The sequence below is a fragment of the Mauremys reevesii genome, linkage group 8 (assembly GCF_016161935.1).
Source record: "Mauremys reevesii isolate NIE-2019 linkage group 8, ASM1616193v1, whole genome shotgun sequence".
Classification (NCBI taxonomy): Eukaryota; Metazoa; Chordata; order Testudines; family Geoemydidae; genus Mauremys; species Mauremys reevesii.
In genome coordinates, this window is record NC_052630.1 from 98,804,891 (window position 1) to 98,824,223 (window position 19,333).

A 19,333-nucleotide genomic window follows, 5' to 3' on the forward strand; every position below is an offset into this window, starting at 1 on the left:
GGTGCTTGGAGGGGGTGTTTCAGTGGCGCGGCGCTCGGGGGGGGGTGTTGGTGGGGTGGCGCTTTTTTTTTTTTTCTTGGGCCGGCAAAATAGTTTAGAGCCGGCCCTGGCTATAACAACTGTTGACCATTGCTTTAATGAGTAGTTTTGCACCATGACTACATTTGTTTATCTCACTTTATCAAAAGTGGACAAACTTCTGTTCCAAAGTCAATGTTTCCTTTATTGATGCAATCCTTAAATTTTTTTTGGAGAGGCTAAAGCCTGGCCCAGTTGTCTACGCCCACGAACAGTGATGAAAAGATAAACAGAAACCTCTTTTTCTGACTGAGGCTTCTCCTCTTCTCTCTCCCTCAGAGCAGCCCTTTTTTTTTTGTTTTTGTAGCTGTGTGTGGCCCAGGAAGAGCTGAGAAAGAGCTCTGTGAAAAGCAAGCTTTTCCTCTCCAGCAGCAGCTGCTATAAAAAAGTATTACCTTTCCCACCTTGTGTCTTTTTTTTCCCCCTGCCTTGTAAGTTAAAGCAGTGAGCTGTGTTGCCTGATGAGTTCCAGCTACCTTGACTTTTCAGATAATTTAACCTTTTTCTGCATGGTCACTAAATCCTACCAAGGAGCACAGGAGAAGGAGGGGGTTTTAAGTAACTCTTCTCAGTTGGCCCCAGGGCCAGTATCCCTCTACCTCTACCCAAAGGGGTAGTAGTATCTGTCACAATGCCATTGACAGTTCCTTTAAGCTATTCCATTCCACACAGATGCCATTTATATTAATTACTATTTTGAAAGCAGATAAATAATGGATGGACTTAGGACCCCCTCCCCCCCCATATTTATAGGAAACTTTAAAAGATCCTCTCTGGTGATAGACAACCAGCACAGCTAGCGCAGTCTGGTATTTAGGAAATGCTAGATTTCTCTAGTAGTCGTTAATGAAACAATTTCTGTTTACCTACCCACTGTGGCTGCCTAAATGAATTACCGTATCCCAGCTGCCAAGCTAGTGCATTGTAATGGAGATTTCAGTTCTCAGCAGCTTATTGAAGTACTCTGTAATCTTGAGTAAGAATGCTGTTTCTCTGTTAATAGTTGAAAAACCTAAAATCAGCAATTTATCCCTTTGAATCCAGATCTGTGCTTCTCATTTATGGCTTGGGCTTGAAAATTACACATGCTCTCAGTGTTGGTGCTATGCATAAGATGATTAAGCAATTGCTTCCCCCCCCCCCCATTTGCTTTTTTAGTATGTGTTGTGTGTGGGGAAGGCCCCCCCAAATATTTCTGATTAAGGCCCCCAACAGTGGGCTAGAGTGGCCTCTACATTCACTGGTACATGAGGGGAGCTAAAAATTCGGCTCCACATAGATGATTTCAAAGTGTATTTTTCCCCACTTAAATAAAATGCTTCAGAAAGGAGGGATACATGTTAAGTATGAGGTGCTGAGTTGAGGACAGTTAACACTAAACTACTCTTAAATTTGCTCTGTCATTGTCATTTTCTTAGATGGCTTCAGTAACAGATGCCAGATACAGACACAATGATGCTTCAGACCAAAATTTCGATTACATGTTCAAACTCTTGATCATTGGCAACAGCAGTGTGGGCAAAACGTCCTTCCTCTTCAGATACGTTGATGACACTTTCACACCAGCTTTTGTTAGCACAGTCGGAATTGACTTCAAAGTGAAAACTGTTTACAGGAATGACAAGCGGGTGAAACTGCAGATCTGGGTAAGTGCTGGCATTTTCCAAATATTTTATTTAAACCTGAGATACCAGGTTTAAAGAGATACCAGAAAAGGGAATCATAAATGCTAAGAACAAAATAATTTGAAGCATTTGGCTTTTTGAAAGTAAATCCTGGATTATTCTAGGTTTATTATTCATGGGGTTTTGTGTGATTGTATCTTTTCCTCACACTTGGAGACTTTAAATCTGATCAGCTCATATCCACCAAATATATTTGCATCTTCCTGCAATATTGCACTGCTGAGCAGAAACAGGTGAATTCACTCCAACTACTGAGGGTCCTCCCTCACATAGCTACAGGGAGTGAGGGTGTGTGACGTGGTATACCAGACTCAGAGGCTCCCTGCTGGAGGCCTCTGGATCCTATCACTAGGGCTCTGTGCAGGGGCGGCTCTAGCCATTTCGCCGCCCCAAGCACGGCGGCATGCCGCAGGGGTGCTCTGCCGGTCGCTGGTCCCGCGGCTCCGGTAGACCTCCCGCAGGCGTGCCTGCGGATGCTCCACCGAAGCCGCAGGACCAGCAGACCCTCCGCAGGCACGCCTGCGGGAGATCCACCGGAGCCGCCTGCCGCCCTCCCGGTGACCGGCAGAGCGCCCCCCACGGCATGCCGCCCCAAGCACGCGCTTGGCGTGCTGGGGCCTGGAGCCGCCCCGGGCTCTGTGTCTGTCATGGAGGTCGCGGAAGTCATGAATTCCATGACCTCCATGACTTCTGGTGTGGCTGGCCCCGGGGACTGCCTGAGCAGCGGTCCTGGGGGTGGCCCCCAGCAGCTGGTGCTGCTGGCCCTCTAGTCCCCACCTCCAGCAGCAGCTTCCCAGTTCCCTCCCAGACCAGTAAACCCCCCCACCCCAAGATTTAGTCAGGACTATTTTAGTAAAAGTCACGGACCAGTCATGGGCCATCAATTTTTGTTTATTGCCCGTGACCTGTCCATGACTTTTTTTTTTTTTAATACTAAAAATACCCATGACTAAATCGTAGCCTTACCTATCACACCTGTCACAGAAAAAGAGCAGTAGAGAAGCCATCCAAGCGGCCTAGAGAGATTGCCCGGAAGCGGCCATTAGCCCCTGGGGAAGTGGCCTGAATATTTGACACACCACTGGAAGGGGTCCTGAACTGTTAGTGCCCCAGCTGGAGAGCTGGGGCCAGAAAGTCTGAGTGGGCAAAACATTGCCTCCAGAGAAGAAGGCCTGGGGGTGCAGCTCAATACCAGGCCTTGGACTGTGTAAAGACTGAGAGGCCTTGCGATAGGTCTCTGTTGGACTGTATTACCTACAGATTGTGTGGGACTCAGCTGGAGGGCTGAGTCATTGAAACCGCTGACAGGGTCACCATAAACTGAAGGAGAGTACAGGCACATGCACATGGCAGGGGGGCACTTGTGAGAGCTGGGTGCCACTCCGTTAAAGGGTGCTAAAAGCCAGCTCTGGTGAAACCACATCAAATCTCAACTAGAAGGAGAGATTCATACAGAAACCCAGTCGTATAATTTCTGCAATGAGCCAGAATTTCACTGTCAAGTCAGCAAAATACCGTATCTAAGATTCTTGAACTACAGAGTACAGCGCAGGGCTACAACTAAGCAACCATGCTTTGAGTTCATCATGTTTCTTTTATGAAGTGCAAATGTTTTAGAAACATTTTTTATTACATGTGACAGATGACTTGAAATTCATTTATGCAGAAAAATTGACCCTGATAGTATTTAACCTTTCAGATACCCCAGAAAATTTGCATTCAAACTGTGTTGGAAAGCTGTGCTCAGGCTTTTGTGTTTTGAAGAATTAGAAAGCACCCACTTGGAATTCCCTAGCAAAATACTCCCATTTGTATTAAACACGTGAAAAAAATATCAAACAGAGAGAGAAAAGGGCAGCTATCAAACCAAATTCAAGAGAGCCAGCTGCAGCAGCTTAAAATGGTTCTCTGTATAGCTTTGTCTCCAGACTGATTAAACAGAGGCACCGGATATAAGGTTAGTTGAAACAATGTGTTATCATTTTCCAGACATTTCTAGCCAATAGGAAAATGGCAGATGCACAGTGTTCTGATTAATCCATATGCAATGGATTCATAACTAATCCTTTAGTTTCTAGATTAAAATATACCACTGTACATAGCACATCATTCTGAACTGCTGCTGTCCTGATTTGAGAGTGGGTATCTAATTGGAGGATTTTTTTTTAACTAAAGCATTTTCCATAGTAAATATAGAATTAATTTGATCTTTTATGTATCCAGGTGCAAGGTACAACAGATTTAATAGCAATACAATCTTTGCCATGTTTCTAGATTCTGGTAATAAAATAAAACTGATATATAGGTTGGCACAGATCTAGCTATGAAATTATTTGATTTAGTGTTTGGGTTATGAGGATATTTCAGAGTTTAAAGCCATTACCAAATTAAACATGTTTCTCCTCCTGTGTTTGACTTTCTTACAGGACATCATGTCCCTGCTGTTAATGAAGTTTGTAAAAGGAAGGCAAACTCTATAGTTATGTGAGATTTATCAAGAACATTCTAAATTAAAATTTAGAATTAATCAAAAGTTTTAAATAAATGTTTGAAGTCTTCTGGAAAAGCCTTAAACTTGAAAAGAGATAATATACTATGATTTTTCAGAGAGAAGTCACTAAAATAGTAGGATTTGTAATATTAGAGTATCAACAACATTAGTGTATGTTGATTTAAAATGAAAAATTAAGTACTTGCTTTTATTTTTATATCCCTTTCACAGATCCGTAATATGAACCATAACTTAAGAGTTTTCACAAAGTTTTTAAGTAGGTACCTTTTAAAACCACTTAATATTTCAACCTGTTTTGAGTTCGTTTGCTCTTGTCATAAACCTGAATCTGTAATCTGAATGTAAGCATGGTAGTGGTGGCTATTAACAGACCAAAATCTGAGGCCTTACAAGGCACAAAATGCAACTGAGTGCTCGCAGGTGGATGAAAGGAATTGTTTTCTTGTAAATGTATCTCCCGGTGTTAATTTTGCTACTTTTCTTTTAAAAATTGATTTACAGAGCCTACATTAGGCTCTAATCTGCTTAAAAACTGATAGTACCACTCCCCATTGATTTCAATGGGACCATATGCAGAGAAAGATATTACTCAATGTGAATGAGGGAGCAGAGTCAGGTTTTTCTTTGTATTAGTGCATGAGAAGCAGAACAATGGGTGAAACTGTCTATAAATAAAAATGAAATTGGCTATTCGCTATGAAGGACAAAAAGTAAACAAACAGCTTACATCTTGAAAAATAATTGGAAAAATTATTTGTTTTAGTAATGCAAAGTTTATTAGTAACAAAGGAAATAAGATACCTTATTTTGAAATTTGTGGGACCTGATTCTCCAGTGCCTTGAATCTTGTGCAGTTGTTTACACCTTCGTGAAGTGGGTGCAAAACATTACACGAGATGGAAGGCAGAGGAGAATCAGGCCCATGACTTTTTACCTTGACAGTGTCTTTGGATAACAATGGTTGAAATTTATCACTGGGCAGAGTCAGTACAAAACCTACACATGACTTAAATCCTATTTTGAGGTCTTAAGTGGGACTTAAATGGTGCCTAGCTCTTGTGCTGACCTTCTGCCTGGGAATGAATTCAATCCTAAATGCATTAGCTGTGAAAGTAGCCCTTGACTGATTTGGGGCATCAACACCATTCTACCACTTAACTTGAAAGAGCACATTCACTATACAGATGTGTCTACACCAGTAGCTCTCCATGGGTGCAGGCAGGGGCGGCTCTAGACACCAGCGCGCCAAGCAGGCGCTTGGGGCGGCCGTTTCCCGGGGGGGCGGCATTTGGCTCCGGTGGAGCTCCCGCCGGCATGCCTGCGGCAGGTCCACCGGAGCCGGGGACGAGCGGACCTGCCGCAGGCATGACTGCGGCGGGTCCCGTCTTCCCGCGGCTCTGGTTGAGCTCCCGCAGGCATGCCGGCAGGAGCTCAACCGGAGCCGCGGGAAGAGGGGACCCGCCGCGGGACCGGGGAAGGGCGGCGCAGCGCTCCGCGCTGCTTGGGGCAGCCCGATTTCTAGAGCCGCCCCTGGGTGCAGGTGCACTGGGTTAGAACTAATAGCAGCTTTGTAAGGCTTTGTCGGAGAGTTAAACAACACAGTACTTAAAACCAGCTGAGCCTTGCTGAAACTAGAGGCTTCTGGCCCTGGTGGAGCTGTTCCAGTAGAGGATTATGGGTCTGAGGTTGGCTAATATAGACAATGGCCAGGCGTGTGGTACTCGGGGTTAAATGAAATCTCATTGGAAATTTAACTGTTTTACTTTGTGGCTTTCCGGACAAGGTCATGCTAACGTTTTTCTTTTTATTTAAATTAAGGCCAATTAAACTTAACAGCAACTCTTACTTGATCAGTCGTAACACAAAATTATTTCCTACAGTAAGAAGGACGAGGCAATTATTTAAAGAACCCCTTGAGTTTCCTTTGAGTATTAAATTTCATGGAGCAACTTTGTTAGGGACATATAATGTTCTCTGCTCTGCCATCTTTTTCAGTTTGACAGTCATGAAGCCCTGTTGAATGATGTAGCCTTGGCAGACTGGAGTTGTAGTGGCACTCAAGTGGCTATCTATAAAAGTTTGATCTGCTATCATGCAGCATATGGGGGAGGAAGAAACCCAGTTGTAGTATGTGTACCTCATAGTGATCATTAATTGCTATGAATCAGAATTATTATCCTATGAATCAGAATACTCCCTCTTGGTGCTGATGGGGTTTGCCTTTTGCTTACATTGATCAAAACAATGGACAATTTGGTGGGAAGCTCAGACTAGTAGTAGTTTCTCTGATTTTTCTTTTATATTTTCAAAGATGAGAGAATTTCACACCTTTTCTGAGTGCCGATCAGTAAAGACCGTAACAGCTTGCCAGTCGGAGACAATTGTAACCTAACTAATGTGCTTTGGTATTAAAATGTCTAGTAGAAATTGATTTGTGTTTGCAAGATGGAGATCTTATTTCTGTGCATGTGAACTTCCTAAAACAAACACATTTTATGCACAAAGATTTAATGATTAGTTAGGTGTAATGATCAATAAAGGAAGGCCCTAATCAATCCTTATAAAAGGATTCCCCACCGCTTTTCTAGTCTGAGTCAGGAATTTAATAAATGATCCTATCTGAAAATATTTGAGATCTGTGAATAGTATTTTTACCTCTTGAGTTGGGAATAGGAGAGAACATATTAAAGAACAAAAACATGAATAATACTTTTAAAGACACAATTGCTTTGTAAAACTTCTGTTACTGGAGTGCAAAATGACATATTTTGCCCTGAGAGGGAATAAGAAATGTAATAATTAAATTCAGTTTTAAAAAAAAAACCTCTCTGCATACTTTGTTGTATGCACTATAATTTTTACTCATCTAGCATATTGTTCTGCTTTTGTTTATGAAGGTGGTTTTGTACAAAAGGTTGAATAAATTACTTTAAATTAGAATTTTCCAGAACTGAATTGGTGAAAGATAATGAATAAACCATTTTGTGTTTTAGGATTTCTCTGTAAACATAGTTCATAAAAGCTGGTTACAGTGTATTCATTTATATCACTGGCATTTAAAAAAAAAATCCCGCTTGGCAGAAAGAATCTCATCTACTGCATGTTTGTAAGAAGCTAATTTATAACCTTGCCCTACGTGTGTTTCAGGATTACCTGTCTCTTGACAAACAATTCTGTATTCCCAGAGATATTAATTACTGATCAGAAAGGAAAGCCATTCTATTTGGGGTTATGGTGTTTCCTCATTATTTTAAAAAAATAAATAAATCACAGGGGTAACTTTGTACATTCTTAACAAACATGTACAGCTACTACTTAGAACTGTGTTCAGGTTGCCTAGCAGCCAGTAAAAGGCATATTGTATAGATCCAGAGGATGTGGTGTGAATGAATGGAAGTGATTTTGATTTTAGGAAGGGATGGTGCAAGAATGGTTTTATTATTCTTTAACTGGTTTCCACATGTTTAATATGTTTATGTGAATATTGGTTTAAGTCACAATGGATATATATGCAACTGAACTCAAGAGCAACACTGTCAGAGATAAAATACAAAAGGCCAAACTCACTCAGTGACCAAAATCCAGAATAATTCCACTAACTTCAGTGGTAGTCTGAATTTACAACACATTTACATCAGGATAACTGCTGGCGGAACTTGGTTGAAAAAAAAATATTGCACACCACACTTGACAGGGTTTGTGCCAAGGATCTTCATAGCCATTGCATTAGACCTCTTCCATTTTAGCTAACCCAGTAATTGGTGATATAAGTAGGTTATACTCTTCTGTGGATCAGCCCCTGGAGGGGGAGGGCACAACGCACGCTTTGCCAGTTGGTTAGACAATTAATTGTAAGACATCAGTGGAATGTTGGTTTTCAAGATTCCTGGGTTCTCTTTCTTACTATCCATCACATACATATGTGGCTCACATTACTGTAATATCTGAGAGCCTGACAAACTTTTATTACATATTTGTATCCTCTTAGCACAGGTAGGCAAGTGCTATTATTCCTATTTCTCAGATAGTCTTTCTGTGCCTCAGTTCTCTAATTTCTAGTTCTCTAATTCTCAAATTTAGGACCCTAACTCTCATTGAAATTGTCTTCCATGTGTTTCCTTGTTTTCTTCATCATCATCATACATGAGGGATCAGAATGACCAGTGCTTAGCTGTATTTTACCTCTCCTTTTCTGGAATAATGATCAATGTAAACTGGGGACTTGAAGATCTTAGCTGGGATTCTCTGGTTCGCTAAGGCCAATTTGTACACATAGCAGCCAGAGAAGGCCAGGGGAGAATTTACCCTGTGACTGGGAACTCTCTGATGGCATAAAGCTGGTGGAAGCTACTCTGCCATCTCCTGTGCCATCTGTCCTCTCCACCCTGGGAAAGGGGAAGGAGGGTGTATCAAGATGGTACATGGCTGGGATAGGAAAGCAAGGGGTGTGGAGGAGTAGAGCTCACCCAACCCCCCATTGGCATAAGGTCCCTGAGTGATTATATGCCCATGGCATAAGTTAAGGCTGCTCCTGTGCACTGGAACTGCTCAGCCCTGATCAGGAAGCTCAAACCAGTTCCCTGGGGCTGCCACTCGGACATAGTGTGAGAATTGAGTGTAGGCTGTAGTACAGCAGCTGTGCTTGCATGTAGTGGAGAATTGGACCTTAAGCCCATTCACCTGAGGTGAAATTCACAATTAATATTCACTACTTAAGTCCTACTTAAGCTCTTTGGGTTGGGTGCCTGAGCTGATAATGATTCTTTGGTTTAATGGCACTTAAATGGTATATAGGCCTGTGCTAGCACAAGAACAGGTAACTTTCACTCAAAGTACACAAACTGAAAATCAGGGTGTGTGGTTTTCCCCTCCCCCTGCCCCGACTTTTCAGTCATGATCATCTTAGGTGTTGCTTGTAACTGTAGTAAGTACAAAGTTTTCATACAGAAATGCAGTTTTAAACTTGATGGTGTCCTTCTAAAAATTAACACTTCTGCCTACCAATTTATAACCTGCTATTGTTACTAGTAATACTTAAGATGATCAGACAAGAGAGACATTAGAGCAGGGGTCCCCAATGCATCCTGGCCAGCGGTTGAGCATCCACCGAAATTTGGCGGCATTTTGGCGGCGACGCCTCTGGATGACGCTGTGATGGAGCGATTCTGGCGGGACCCAACTGAGAGTGCCAAATCAGGACCAATTGCTTAAACAGGGCAGTTACAGCCCTAGGCTGGGGTTTTTCCACCTCTAAGGCAAACCAAACCAGCCAGACAAAAAGGACTTTGGTCTCACCCCACTGGCTAACCACAAGTCACACAAGCAATTTCCTTAGACACTCCAGTCTCCCAGTATCACCACCAGTGCACTCATCCTGGGGATAAATGGTTATGAAAACCAACACCCCAATAAAAGAAAAAGGTTCCCTCGATCCCAAAGGACCAAGCCCCAGACCCAGGTCAATCTACACATCAGATCTTACCCACAAATCACGCTGTTGCCAATCCTTTAGAATCTAAAATCTAAAGGTTTATTTACAAAGGGAAAAAGGTAGAGAAGAGAGGTAGAATTGGTTAAATGCAATCAATTACATACAGTAATGGCAAAGTTCTTAGTTCAGGCTTGCAGCAGTGCTGGAGTAAACTGCAGGTTTAGATTAAGTCTCTGGAGAGCATCCCCCACTGGGATGGGTCCTTCAGTCCCTTGTGTAAAGCTTCAGTTTGTAGCAAAGTCCCTCCAGAGGTCAGAAGCAGGATTGAAGACAAGATGGAGATGAGGCATTAGGCTTATATAGACTTTTCCAGGTGTAAGAATCCCTTTGTCTTCACTGTGGAAATTTACAGCAAAATGGAGCCTTGAGTCACATGAGCCAGTCCCTGCATACTTTGCTGAGTCACAAGGCGTGTCTGCCTTCTCTCCATGGGTCAATTGTGTAGCCGATGGCCCTTTAATGGGCCATCAATCCAGCTATGCCGGGCTAACATCAGCTTGTCTGGGACACTACCCAGAGGCAGAGCAGAATACAAACTATAGACATTACAGAGCCAATACTTATAACTCTAACTACAAATGATACAGACATATAGACAGCATAATTATAATCAGCAACCCATAATCTGGTCTTAGACACCTTAGATGACCCCCTTTATCTAAGATTTGGTGCCACCGCAGGACCTTGGTTGCAACCCATGTTCTATATGGTCCCAATTTATATCAATAACGTCACAGACGCTGCTTGCCGCTGACAAGCGATGTCATCCAGAGGCATCGCCGCCAAAATTTGGCGGCATTTCAGTGGATGCTCGAACGCTGCCACGGTCCTTTGTCTGGCGGGCGCCAGATGAAAAGGTTGGGGACGATTGCATTAGAGAAAACATTTCTTTTTTTTTTAAAGTTCAGTTTGTTTATTTGTGCATTGGACAGCACCTTGTCTTCATTCAGTTAGTCAGTTTCCCCTGCTCTTTATGTGGATTTGTCACACAGCAGCCAGGGGAGAGAGGAAAAAAGGTCATGTTTTTTTTTTTTTTAAAAGTAAAACCCACAAAAATGATGTTATCCGTTTCTTCCACCCTTTGTTTGTCTTGTCTATTTAGACTGTAAGCACTTTGGGGCAGGGATGGTCCCTTGCTACGTTTTTGTACAATGGCCAGCACACTGCCATTCCATTCTCAGTTGGCTGTAGGTGCTGTCCTAATAAAAATGGTTAATAATAATAATTAATAATTATAAGCATGATTGTCATACCTATAAAGGGAAGGGTAACAGCCCTCCTGTGTATAATGCTATAAAATCCCTCCTGGCAAGAGACACCAAAATACTTTTTACCTGTAAAGGGTTAAGAAGCTCAGGTAACCTAGCTGACACCTGACCCAAAGGACCAATACGGGGACAAGATACTTTTAAATCTTGGTGGGGGGAAGGCTTTTGTTTGTGTGCTCTTTGTTTTGGGGGTTGCTCGCTCTTGGGACTAAGAGGGACCGGACCTCAATCCAGGCTCTCCAAACTTGTTCAGACTTTCTGAACAAGTCTTTCATATTTCAAACTTGTAAGTAACAGCCAGGCAAGGCGTGTTAGTTTTATCTTTGTTTCCTCAACTTGTAAATGTTACTTTTGATAGAGTGTTTTTCTGTTTGCTGTAACTTTGAACCTAAGGCTAGAGCGGGTTCCTTTTGGGCTCTTTGAATCTGATTACCCTGTAAAGTTATTTTCCATCCTGATTTTACAGAGATGATTTTTACCTTTCTTTAATTAAAAGCCTTCTTTTTAAGAACCTGATTGATTTTTTTCCTTGTTTTTAAGATCCAAGGGGGTTGGATCTGGACTCACCAGGAATTGGTGCAGGGAAAGGAGGGGAAATGGTTAATTTCTCCTTGTTTTAAGATCCTAGGGTTTGGATCGGTGTTCACCAGGAAATTGGTGAAGTCTCTCAAGGCTACCCAGGGAAGGGTTATAGTACTTGGGAGGGAGATATTCTGTCGGGGAGGTAGACAGTTTCCCAAATGACTCCTAAATAATTTGGGTGGTGGCAGCAAAACCAGATCTAAGCTGGTAGTTAAGCTTAGAGGTTCTCATGCAGGTCCCCACATCTGTACCCCAGAGTTCAGAGTGGGGAAGGAACCTTGAAAATGATAAAACAAGCAAGGAGATTCAGCAGTTGATAACTGGGGCTCTCTATACTTAAAATGCTGCAGTGGCACAGCTGCAGCACTTCATTGTAGATACATACAGCAATGGGAGGGGTTTTCCCATCACTGTAGGTAATCCCACTCTTTGAAAAGTGGTAGCTAGGTCAGTGGTAGAATTCATCCATCAACCTAGCACTATCTGCACCGGTGGCTAGGTCGGCTTAACTACGTCTCTCAGGGGTGTGGATTTTTCACACCCCTGAGAGGCATAGGTACGGCAATGTAACTTTTCAGTATACACCAATCCAGAAACTATTTTTAATTCTCCATTGAAAGAAAGGTTAGGTCTACCCTCAAAAGTTAAGTTGACCCAGATGCATTGCTCAGAGGTGTGAAAAATCCACATACCTGAACGAGATAATAGAGCCGCTCTAGCCCCCATGTAGACAGTTCTAAGCCAATGAAAGAATTCTTCCGTCAACTTAGCTACCACCTCTTAGGGAGGTGGATTAACTACACTGACAGGAGAGCCTCTCCTGTTGCTGTAGTGAGTGGCTATGCTGAAGTGACAGTGGCACAGCTGTGCTACTGTAGCATTTCAAGTGTAAGCTAACCCCTAGATTTTAAATTGGGTATCAGATTGAAAGGCAAATATTCAGATGGACAAAGGATATTTAGACTCCAACATGATTTCAGGATGCAGCCAAACAGACACTGGGAAAACTTCTGTTAATGGAATAAACGGTACACTTTCCTGAAGGTTCTAGAAGTGTACCGTTTATTCCACTAACAGAAGTTTTCCCAATGCTAAACTGGCTAGACCTTTAGTGGGTATTAATAGCTTTGATGACTGTTAGAGAGAGAGAGACATTCTCCAGCACTCATGCACAGCTGTGAATAAGGTATAGTAATGTCATTCTGTTTTTGTGGAAAGGATGCTGGCAAATTGAAACTTGACAACCACTAATTAAGCTGAACAGCTGTTTCCGTTTTTTAAAAAAGCAATCCAGCTGTAGTTGCCTGGAAGGCAAATATGTAATATTTTAAAAAGCCATTTGCATTAGTTGTCACTTGAATGATAGTGTTACTATGGAGCACACCTGATGGGGAGGAGACTCCAAGAAGTAATGCTGATAACTAAGTTAATTTTTCTTCTTAAAGAGATAAAAATAGAATGTCATAGTGCTTAATATAATTGTAAACTGTAATATTTTAATGTTAATTATACACTTCGCCAAGAAGATAATTATGCATGTTGGATGAGAGAGTCATCTGTTCCCGCAGCTTCAAATTCTCAGTATATTTCTGATAAATTCTTTATAAAAACCTACTCTAGATTAAATGCTGCTACAAACTTTTCTCAAAAAGAAACAGTTCTCTATTTTAACAAATGTATGCAGTAGTTATGCATGATTCTGAAGATAAACTGGGCCTGATTCTGCCCTCGTACCACTATATATGAGCCGTAACTCTATTGAAGTCAGTGGTGAGACATGATCCCAGGGTGCAGCCTGGGACTGTGGAACTGAAGTGCCCCCTTAACTCTCCCGCCTGGGCTGTCTCTCACAATGCTTTGCTAGTGACAAGCAGCAAACCCCTCCAGGCTCTGTTATCACTCAGCATAACCACATGTGGAGCCCCACAGCCAGCTAGATGGCATGAATGTTCCCAGAGCCACTCATGAATCTCAGAGAGAAAGGCAGCAGCTGAATCCCTCCAGTTCCCAGCCGTGTACCTCAGGAATATACCATCTTGCACTGCTCAAGATGAACAGTGCAAGTTTATTAGTTGGTTTGCCACTTCATCAATGGAAAGTGGATACACTCCAGCCTTTGTAAACCTGAGCAGATATACCAAACACTTCAGGCAAACTCACTGGTAAAGATAAACAGTAAAACAAGTTTATTGACTACAAAAGATAGATTTTAAGTGATAGGCAAAAAGTCAGAGTTAGTTACCAAAATAAAATAAAATATATAAGCACGCAGTCTAAACTCTCAACCCTATTAGATGGGGCAACATCTAGATTAAGCAGCTTTTCTCACCCCATTGGATATTGCAGTTCATAATTCAAACCTGAGCCATAATTCAAATTCAATTCCCTATTGGAGTCTTCAGTCTTCTGAGTGTCTTTGTTGCTTGCAGTGTAGGTGGAGGGAGGAGAAAAGGGCCAAGCATGGGGTCACTGTGTTTTATACCCTCAGTCTCATGTGCTTGAAGAACATAGGTCCAGGCATGTCTGGCTGGCATGGCTGAGTCCCCGGGCAAGGTTGAGCAATTCCCCTGGTGTGGCCTTATGCAGATGAATCATTGAATTGTAACTCCCTTACTGGACAATGGCTGTTGATGGTGGTTTGACACCCACCCGGGCATTGATTACTTTCCTTGATATCTCTGGGGAGCTAATATCTGGCTGATTCCCCAACTTACAGCATGTTTTAGTGACAACCATACAACACAATTCTCATAACTTCATATACACCAGGGGTAGGCAACCTATGGCATGCATGCCAAAGGTGGCACACAAGCTGATTTTCAGTGGCACTCACACTGCCAGGGTCCTGGCCACCACCCCGGGGGGCTCTGCATTTTAATTTAATTTTCAATGAAGCTTCTTAAACATTTTAAAAACCTTATTTACTTTATATACAACAATAGTTTAGTTATATATTATAGACTTATAGAAAGAGACCTTCTAAAAACATTAAAATGTATTACTGGCACACGGAACCTTACATTAGAGTGACTAAATGAAGACTTGGCACACCACTTCTGAAAGGTTGCCGACCCCTGATATACACTAATGATATACATATTTAGATAGAACAGTGACTTTCAGCAGATCATAACCTTTCCCCTGATACCTTACATGGCATGCTTTATATGCAATATCACAATTATATGTAAATTAGGAATATGGGGGTTACAGAGTGCTCCCCCAAGGTATAGAACATCACAAGTGGATTTACATCAGTTTAACTCTAGTTATCAAAACTAGGCCCCTCTCATTTGATATCTAGAGAGAGAAAATCAAAATGACCAAGATCATGACTGACAAAAGAACAAATTGGCCCACATAGCAAAAGGAAAGGGTTTAAAAAAACAAACAAAAAAACCCATATCTCATTGTTGCAGCATCAAAAACTCTTTGGGTCATGAGAATGAAAAAACATCTAGGCTCCAGGGACATAAGAAAGAACAACCATGTTCCTGATTAAATATAAATCAAGCCAGTAGTTTTATTAAACAAATAAGCTAAGTCCTTTCCTTAATGGTAGTTTCCCAAATATTGCTGTGGCAGGAAAGAACTTGATAGGTGAAGAAAAATAACAGGCAAAAATAGTCTGGTAAAGTGGGGGAAAAAACATGTCGTAGAGGGGGAAAAAAAAACACCGTGTCTTTGAAAATGGGAAAACAGTAAACAAAAGTGCTAAGTATGAGTAATACCTACAATTAGTGAAGAGAGGGACCTTCTATGCTGCCCTGAAAGGTAAGCTAGCTACTAGTGAACACTGCATAGAACGGTTCCTCTTCAAAACACAGCACAAACTTTAGCTAATACATCCCCACAGCACCCCTGTGAAGTAGTTTAAATAATGTTATTCAAATTTTACAGGGGAGGAAAGTGGGGAGGAAGAGATGTTAAATGTCAAAAAGGAAGTTAGTGGCAGAGCTGGGCTTCTTCTTTTTTTTTTTTTACTCTGTATTTTATTGATTATTTATGTAGCATTATTGTCATCCATAACCTGTGTAGTGGTTTGTATAGTGACAGTGAATGTAGAAGAGTCACTGCCAACAGTTTGTAAGTGGCTATTCTAGTGGCTATGTGTGGGCTGCCCTGCAGAGGGAAGGATGGGTGTTTGAGAGGAGCCAGGCTGTTTTCGGAGGTATGCCATTTCTCTGACTGTACTGTGAATGGTCAGAGTATTGATAACCAGTCATCTTCTGTAAGTCACACACAACTGGTTTTAATCACACTGCAGTTCAAGGAGAGTCCCACAACTTCTACATCTTAAGTAAATCCTTTAGGGAAAGCTAACATGGGCTAAGCTGCTGAGCCAAGGTGAACAGTAGGTGTCCCAGAGGGGCCTTTCTTAGGGAGAAGAAGCAGGTGATCCTGTAAATCAGCACCGTCTTGCTCCTTGTTCAGGAAGCAGCATTGGCATTTTCTGGGCAGAGGTATTTGTCTCATTGAACCTTGGCTAAGGAGTGCCCAGCATGGGACAGAGAGGGAAGAATAGTACAAAACCAATTAAATCTGAGTATGTAGAGTACAACAGGAGTTTTCCTTTGTAACTGAGTCCTTTCTTTGGTGCTGTGTATTTTTGTTAAATCAAACCTGTAACTTAATACCTCTGAGGACTGTGACCCAATTTTTTAAATAGCTGTTTGACACACATCAAGAGAAACAGAGAGCTTCAAAATACAGCTTCCTCAGCTGTCTACACTGAAGTTCTCACTGGGACGTTGTCTGGGCAGTCTCTGAATTTCTTCTCTGGTCACACCCAGGCAAGGGCATCAGGTTAAGTAGACTTAACTCTTCCACCTTCCAAACAAACTCCACTTCTTTAAACACTGATGAATCACAGGTGGAAGCAGGGATAGCGGAATTTCTTCCTCTGGCTCTGAAGGTGGTTCCAGTCCTAGTTCACTTCATCACCTGGACTGCCAACCCCAAGCATTAAAAAATCATGAGATTGGTGTATGTATCCCAAGATTTTAAAAAATAATAATTTTGAGGGTCTGTCTCTTTTTGTGTGTGTGTTTTCTGTTTTTTGAGCTTTTCTGGTTCACATTTACAAGCTTTTTCTCTGCAACCATGAGCTAGAAATGTACTAATTTTTTTAAAATTACTTGACATTTTCACATAATAGAATGACAATAGGAACTTAAAACCCCCAAATATCAAAAGACTCATGATAAAATTGTGAGAGTTGGCAACAGTGCCTCACATATATTAAACCCTTCTAAGTAAATGGCATAATTTTGAATGACTATGTATAAAATGTAGTAGGGATATAAACTAAGAAAACAAGTCAGAACGGGAAAGTAGCTTTTTGTATATTTTTTCGGTAGGTGAAAATGTAAATCTGTGGGTCTAGGGCCAATCTGTATAAATACTTCTGTTTACCCCTAATACTGACATTCATTAGCAAACTCAATTAGTTAATGTTTATTCAATGCTTTGAAAATACAAAGTGTTATATAAGTAGCGATGGGCTGGGAAGGTGATATCTGGATCTGAAAAGGTATGGGTTGAGGTTCCGGGGGTTGGCCTGAGGCTGATTCAGGGCTATGGGTGAGGTTATAGTCTAGCCATTTTCAGGAGATTTCAATCAAAATTGGCAGAAATATAAAATCAGCTGATCATGTAATATCTCTGCCATTTTTGACTGGTCTCATGAGATTTAGACTGCATCCAATCTGGAACTGGAAAACAATCCCCTTCAACTTAGAGTCAAAACCATAGAGACTGGTTGGGATCTAGGGATTTGAACCCAAAGCCCCTCAAAATTCAAGGGGATTCAGATTAGAGATTCCAGTTTTGCCCCATCTTGGTATGTAAGTGCTTAGTATTGTCATTATTACTATATTTCTTTAATAAAAACACAAAGATGTACTTTAATGTGGCATGATCACAAAAAATTATAGTATGTATTTTTTTTCAGAAGCAGAATAATAATCCCTTATGTTTGTTTAAATAAAATACAACCTCTTCTTTTAACATAGGTATATCTCCATATATTATTATCTCAGAACTGGAAGGGACCCTGAAAAGTCATCAAATCCAGCCCCCTGCCTTCACTAGCAGGACCAAGGACTGATTTTTGCCCCAGTTCCCTAAGTAGGCCCCTCAAGGATTGAGCTCACAACCCTGGGTTTAGCAGGCCAATGCTCAAACCACTGAGCTATCGATCCAGCACTGAGCTATCCCTTACATAAATTAACAGCTTTTCTTTACATTTCTTTACATTCTTCAAATCCTTATTGAAGTTTTCCCTGCTTCCACAAGACGTATATAAAAAAATTTGCAGGCAAAATAAATGTGATTACATGTACAAGGCATGGGTGTTTTCAGTCTTTCAGTCAGAAACCCTGTAAATTAATGGTTTTGCCTCACAATGCAATTGTCCTATTTTAAATATGTATCTGCTTATGTCTTGGGCACTATTGTATTGATCTAACAACTTAAGCTTGCTGAGCAGGGCACTTTTGTGTTTGCACAGTTAAGCAGTTGGCCTGCAAGATTTATTTCTGTTTATAGTTAATCACCCTCAATCCCTTTGTTATCTCATTATAAGCCTCATGCTGTACTCCACTGAGAAGTATGAGCCAAATTCAACCTTAATGTAAGCTCCATTGACTGCAGTTGTTCCTGCTTATACCAAGGTTGCATTTAACCTTATTACAAGCTACAACATCTCTTGCCGTGCTACTTGGACTATCTTCTTGCATAGTGAATATGAATGCAATGTATTTGCTCTTTCTTGGTTCACTTCAGCAAAATAAGTCTTGTAAAATCATTCCAATATCTCATCCAGGGCCATATGACAAAAAGAGGGAAGAAGCAGAATGCAGATTCCAGTACGTTATTATTTTGTTAAAGAGGTGCCAATTGACTTAAGGTACATGTTCTAATGAATATGGTCTAATGTTAATTAGTTGTCCAACAGGAAAAGAGCTTTAGTGAAAATTTTCAGTTAAAAATCTGTCATTGGTTCCAGTTGGACAACTAGACTTTGGAACAGAACAATTGATCTACTGGCCATTGGGGTTAATGCTTCTACAGTAGAAACCAGGAGAGACCATGAAGGATTCAAATAGAGTTGAGTGGAATTTTCACTAGGGAGTAGATAAGGCTCCTCTTGTTTTTTCCATAGTGACTGGCAATTCAAAGTCTCCACAAATATTTTGCTATCATTGACAATGCCTATATTGTATCTGGTGGTGGGTCTGAACCAAACCTCTCAGATCCCACTGCTCTCCATATGTTGTGGAATTTCGCTTCTGAATATTAACTTTGTGGCCACCTCAGGCATATCACTAGATATCACAAATTATAAATAGCAGTATTCTGGTTGTCTGCACTTTTTGTCTCAAACTAAACAAGGATGAGACAACTTGACAAAGAGATACGTCTGTGATATTACTAATCCTTTTTTCAATATGACTGAGATTAACACAGCTAGTATTTATGAAATGGTCGATTTAAGAGGGGAACAGCCAGTAGAAGCTGAATCACATGGGGTGGAATGTGTTACTGTGTACTTTACAGTGTTGTTGTAGCGGGGTTGGTCCCGGGGTATTGGAGAGAGAAAGTAGAGTGAGGTAATATCTTTTATTGGACCAACTTCAGTAGGTGGAAGAGACAAACTTTCGAGCTTACACAGAGCTTGTCTTCGGGTCTGGGGAAAGGTACAGAAGTTGGTCCA

The 19,333-nt window shown here is 41.4% G+C and overlaps 1 protein-coding gene across 6 annotated transcripts in view; it reads left to right on the forward strand.

Annotated features, from left to right (window-relative positions):
- RAB3B (RAB3B, member RAS oncogene family) overlaps nt 1-19,333 on the forward strand; it is a 131,041-nt gene that overhangs the window by 25,210 nt on the left and 86,498 nt on the right. For 5 of the 6 annotated variants that reach the window (XM_039484590.1, XM_039484586.1, XM_039484588.1 and 2 more), the window contains one exon: nt 1,497-1,724. In XM_039484590.1, the coding sequence (XP_039340524.1) occupies nt 1,497-1,724 (228 nt within the window). Of the gene's footprint in view, nt 1-92; nt 220-499; nt 510-1,496; nt 1,725-19,333 lie in introns of those variants that run through there. The other variant, XM_039484587.1, reaches the window with a different exon arrangement.